This window comes from Scomber scombrus, chromosome 11 (genome assembly GCF_963691925.1).
Source record: "Scomber scombrus chromosome 11, fScoSco1.1, whole genome shotgun sequence".
In the NCBI taxonomy this organism is placed as follows: domain Eukaryota; kingdom Metazoa; phylum Chordata; class Actinopteri; order Scombriformes; family Scombridae; genus Scomber; species Scomber scombrus.
The window spans coordinates 23,705,456-23,710,995 of NC_084980.1; the positions used below are offsets into that span (position 1 = coordinate 23,705,456).

Genomic DNA, 5,540 nt, shown 5'->3' on the forward strand with positions numbered 1-5,540 from the left:
ATTCCCTTGTCTAATAATTGTTTATAGTATTAACTAATAACTTTGTTCTTCTCACTTTTGATTATTCTGCATTTTTTATTCTACATTCTTTATATTTTATGGACTTGCATGAAAAAATGTGTTCTTGCTTATTCCCTATATTCATTTTTAAACAATCAAACTTTATAATGGCAATCTATGGGAGGAATTATTCAACTGAGTTGGAAGCTTTGTCACTTTGAAACTCAACTTCCCAGACATCCCTTATCCTATACAGACCCAATTTCAAATGTTAAAAAGGTCTTTTGAGGTTGAGTTCTGTGTTGCGATACCTTTTGTACTTTTGGAGCAATTTAAGTCCAAAATGAGGGCTTTTACAGCAGTTTTCAGAGCTCATCAGAGTGTCAAGTGATCAGACAGTGCAGAGCAGAAATTCTTTTAGATAAGTCACTCCAACATATACCTCAGAATGTTGCTACAAGCCTACCCTCTCTAAAATTGTAAATATATTTCTGATAAGAGTTAGTTATTGAGATCTAAACCTTAATTGACAGGGAACACACTGTCACGCTCTCATTAACTCCGCAGATTGTCCCTTCCCGTTTCTTTCACTTACAGATTTTGTCATGTTTCACGTTTTTAAAAAGGTATTGCCAATCATTATCAAAGACTGAAATATCTCTTGTAGAAACTACAGTGTTTTTTCCACAGGAGCAACTAAGTATTTCACACTGCCACAAAAGGCACATGAAAGGCACATTTAACAGAGCTGAAATGATTTGAATTGCTTGTAGGAAAATTATTCCGCAACTCTTACAAAAAAAAAGTCAGTTCCTTTTAGGCAATAATTTCAAACATTCCTCAGTTACAGAACGTGTGAAAAAGAGTAGTGGTGTGCTCAAAGACTGTCTTCACCATATAAGGCTGAAAAAAAAAAAACAGGTGAAGAAGAGGGTAATCTCATGGAGGGAAAACAAACTTCAGGCTCTCTTGTGGAGCAGGAACTAGAAAAAACTTTAGGGTTACGTTAAAAAGGCAAAATGGCTCATTTCACTAAAACTGACCAGTTACAACTTTAAAGGTCTGTGACAGCATTTGACTGCAATGAGAAGTCCTCTTAAAGATGGCACGGCTACCCAAGTACTCAAAAGGCATCTTGCACAAAAATGGGAAAAAAAGAGATTAAACCAACATCTGAACTTCATACATTATACCACCACACTTTTATATTTAACCAATTTCATGGAAATTATCAATAACAACATTAAAATCACATGCACCATATCAACACATTTCTAAACAATATTCAATTTTATGGATTCAAATGCATCTGTACAGGAATTGAGGCCTGTATGTGTGACCCTCTAGACAATGAAACATTAGTTTTTGTGATGAAATTCCACATTACATAAAAAGGGTGTGTAATCAATCTCCTCATTTAGACCAGGATGTACCATTGCATCAAGTTTTAAAATCCATAAAGTTTCCCTTTGGTCGAAACCGGTCATGTTTTTGAATATAGGCTTTTTATCCTAATCCTAAAGTTTTTTTGTTCCTTCTGCACACACGAGTGCCTGAAGTTTGTTTTTCCCCTCTTAATTGCTGCTTCTGCGTTGTGAGATTTGCGGCTTTGCGGCTTTGCAGCTTTGTCTTTCATGATAGCAAATCAAATACTCAGGGGTTTAGACTGTTGGTCTGACACAACAAGCAGGGTCACAGGGTCCGTGACACTCTCTCTGACCTTTCCTTCATGTCCAGCAGCCTTTGTTTTAGGTTCTGGCTCCAAATAAATAGACTCAACTAAATCATTAATAATGTTCTCCACAGAAGTTGCTATGGGTTCAAATCCTGGTGATGGGGTTAAATGCAGACCGTCTTCACTATTTTTGACATTATTCTCTTTGGTGGCTCCTTCAGTGACAATTGCTGCTTCTTGGCTAGTAGCATTAGCTGTAACGTTAGCCTCGTGGCTATCATTCGCCTCTTCAGCCTCACTGCCACCAGCTTTCTGGGTTTACTGAAGATAATATTTATTTTTCCTCAGAAGAAGATCAATTTAAACTTAATGCAGCATTCCCCTCAAGTTTTTGGCCTGTAATATGTCCAATGCCGGCACTTGATGATTTGGCAGGCACAATAACAGATTCATGGAAGTTGGCTTCAATAAGTATACTCCTAAAGAAAGATAAAAAGACAGCTCCTTGTCTTGACCCATTGTATGATTGTAGACTGTAAGATAATAGTCAAAATGTTAGCTTGTAGATTGGAAAACCTGCTTCCAAACAGGCCACAGACAATGTACACTGCTTTAATTGTTTCATTGTACACTGAAAATGTGTTTGACCAGGTGGAGTCGTAAGTTGCACCATGCTATTGAACTTTGTTATTTGGGAAGAAGTACATGCTTTACTTTAATTTTAACTCTGTTTGAAGGCAGTGTGTTGAGTCATGCAAGATTCATTAGAGGTTGGTACAACTTTTCCTTCTTCATTCCCAGGTTACTTTTGTGAGTTTAGGATTTTCTGTCAATAGTCATAGTACACTACTATATTGTGGTCCTGCTGTTTTTTTCTTTCAAATCATTTTTTCAAAAGACAACAAAAGAACTCAATACCTTACACGTTCTGTTAAAATGACCTGTTGCAAATGTGCTCAACAATACAAATTGATGTTACATGAATCATTTTAATAATTGTGTCCTGTGTGACATCAATGATCATAATGATTGCACTCTTCCAGCAAGGACTGGCACCTCGACATCCCAACAATGCTTTGATGGCAGCCTGGTAAGAATAGCTCTCTCTACAGGTCCTGGCCTCCACAGACTGAGAAGCAGTAACAGAACATTAGAGGTGACTGGATTTAGTGGCAAGCTGTGTTGAAGGGGAAAGGAACACAGGGACTTCTCCTGGCTACAAATTCAAGTCCATTTGGATTTTTCACTTTCAAAAAGTATTTTTTGGGGGGTTATTTTCTTATGGGATCAAGGTTTGTGCTGAACAATGAAGATGATGGGAGCAGCAGATCTACTCTTTGTCACTATCAGTCATAATGTTTCCTTAATTGGTAAGTTTCTTTTAAAGTTAGTTACTCGAGTAATTCATTTTTTCATCCTCTGTTCTCTTCCTCCTCTTTTGTTCTTCTCTTTTAACGTTTTTTTTCTTCTTCAAATCGAGGGTCTAAGGATAGAGGACATATTGTGCTGTACAGATTTCATATGGAGCAATATAAATAAGAATGGACTTGACTTCATCTTAAAATCATGAATATAAATGTTTTATTAATCACATGGTTGTTATTTGAAAAATGTCCCTCATATTTTTCAATATGTTATTGATATTTGTATATTTAATTTAAAAAATACAACGTAATGTATCTGCAAACAAACATTTTTTCCATTGTCTTTTTTTTATAATCATACTCAAAAAACATTGCATCCCAATTTAGTTTTAATTAATAAATGTTATCAGGTTCTGCAAAGACACGTACTTTCCCCACTGATTCACTTAAATTCCACCATATTTCTCAATTCATTGACCTACAATCATTATAATGGGAAGTACTTGCTCATCTTTTCTTCTTTGCAGGCAAAACCTGGTGGATATTGATGCTGGTTTTACGTCTGCTGGTCCTCTTGCTGGCTGGTTTCACCCTCTTTAGCGATGAACAGGAGAGATTTATCTGCAACACCATCCAGCCAGGCTGCTTGAATGTTTGTTTTGATGTATTTGCACCTGTATCCATCTTCCATCTGTGGCTGTTACACCTTATTCTTCTCTGTCTTCCACATCTGATGTTTGCAATTTACATCATGCATAAATTATTACCATATTCCTACTTTGGAGTTTTCTACTGCGACAGGAATCGGGGAGGTTCGCCTTTCACCCTGGAGAACTCGAGCTCCTCAAGAGAACAGTCCTTGAATAAAGCCCCACTTCATGATCTCATGCCTGAATGGGGAACGCCACGTTTCTACAGTGCTTACTTCTTGGTTGTGATTTTTCAGATAATTTTAGAGATGGTTTTCGGTGCAGGCCAGTTTTTTCTCTTTGGTTTGTCTGTTCCAAAGACCTTCCTCTGTCACGAGGCTCCCTGCACATCTGGGATCGAATGCTACATCTCCAGACCTACCGAGAAGACTTTAATGCTCAACTTCATGCTAAGCGTCACCACCTTGTCTGTACTACTGAGTCTGGTTGACCTGGTGAGCTCCATGAATGCGATGATGAGATGGAGGAGGAAGAGGGAGATGCTGATGGAGGAGATGAGTAAAGGAGAGCAAAGCAGTGTTTTTACAACGACAACTGCATCTGAAGACATCAATGTCCTTTTAAGCAGGAGAACTAGCCCAGGTGGAAGTTCACACAATGGTTTTAGAGATGAAAAACACACTGCTGGTGTTGTGCCAAATGGGGAACTTCTTCATTCAAATGGGTCCACCTTTAAAACAGGTATTTCTGCTAATGAGAAGAGTCTAAAATGCATAAACACAAAGGCAGCAATGTCCCGCTCACCCTCTCCCATAAGCTCTTTGGCGCCAACTCACTTTGTCCTCCAGAGTCACCTGAAACCTCCACCGGCTCCTCGCTCAGAGAGGGAACCACTACCAAACACTGGGATGCCTACACCCATGGGTGTCAAAAAGCTGAGCCAGTACACCCCAATGAGCGCAAACTCAAGCCAACAGTCTGATAGCAGTGAATCTCCTCAAGACAAGAGGGCATGGGTGTAATGGAGAGGACAGGTGAAAAGAAGCCCAAATATTTAGCTTTGTAATGCATGAATTCATTGAATGTATTGTTATTCTGTTGTTGTTTCTGTTTTATACTAACAATAGATACAATTTTGGTTTTCTGAAATTCTGCCCTCATAAACTTTGTTTCTAGCTGCAGCAGGCACTACACTACATACCTAAGATCAATGGCAGACAAAGTTAGCCACTTGTTAGCAGCTCGTGAAGAACGTGGAAAATCTAGCACGCTATAAATGTTGCTTTTGCAATCCACTGTAAAAAGTCAGATATTTTTCTCAAGAGCTAGTGAAAGTCAAAAAGCAGCTAAAAAGACAGTGGTTGTTAGATCCATTCATCAGGTTCATTCATCTTCTCTCAATTTCTATCTAATTTTTGAAAATGCAAGGTTTCATGTGATGAAACTCATGTATAGCTTTCCTTGTTGCATGACTGATTGAAGAAAAAGATTCATCTTTTATAATGTATAAATAATTATTAATAAAAATTCATTTCTTCATGAAACAAAATTCTAACTATTGGCATTGTTTTACTTCTTTACAACACCCTGAGCTGTTTCTGTTTTGTTATGGGAAAATGAGTCACTCTAAAAACACAGTGGCTGACCTTGAAGGAGCAGTGGTTACACTGCTCAGCTGTTGTCTGGATTACTGAGTGCTGGCGGCCACAGCAGACACACTGACCTGACCTTTGACCTGTCTCATGACCGCTGGACAACCCTGCCATGGCCTGACTTAAACCAAACCTGACCAGATAAGGCCTTCGCTCTCTTTGTCTCCATAATTCACCATAAATTCAGCATAAAAGGGAT

General features: G+C 38.3%; 1 protein-coding gene across 1 annotated transcript; it reads left to right on the top strand.

Annotated features, from left to right (window-relative positions):
• The first annotated feature begins 2,981 nt into the window (after positions 1–2,981).
• Positions 2,982–4,711, top strand: LOC133990014 (gap junction delta-4 protein-like). Its single transcript, XM_062428188.1, has 2 exons — positions 2,982–3,045; positions 3,567–4,711. The coding sequence occupies exons 1-2, from the start codon at positions 2,982–2,984 to the stop codon at positions 4,709–4,711; spliced, it is 1,209 nt and encodes a 402-aa protein (XP_062284172.1).
• The last annotated feature ends 829 nt before the right edge of the window (positions 4,712–5,540 follow it).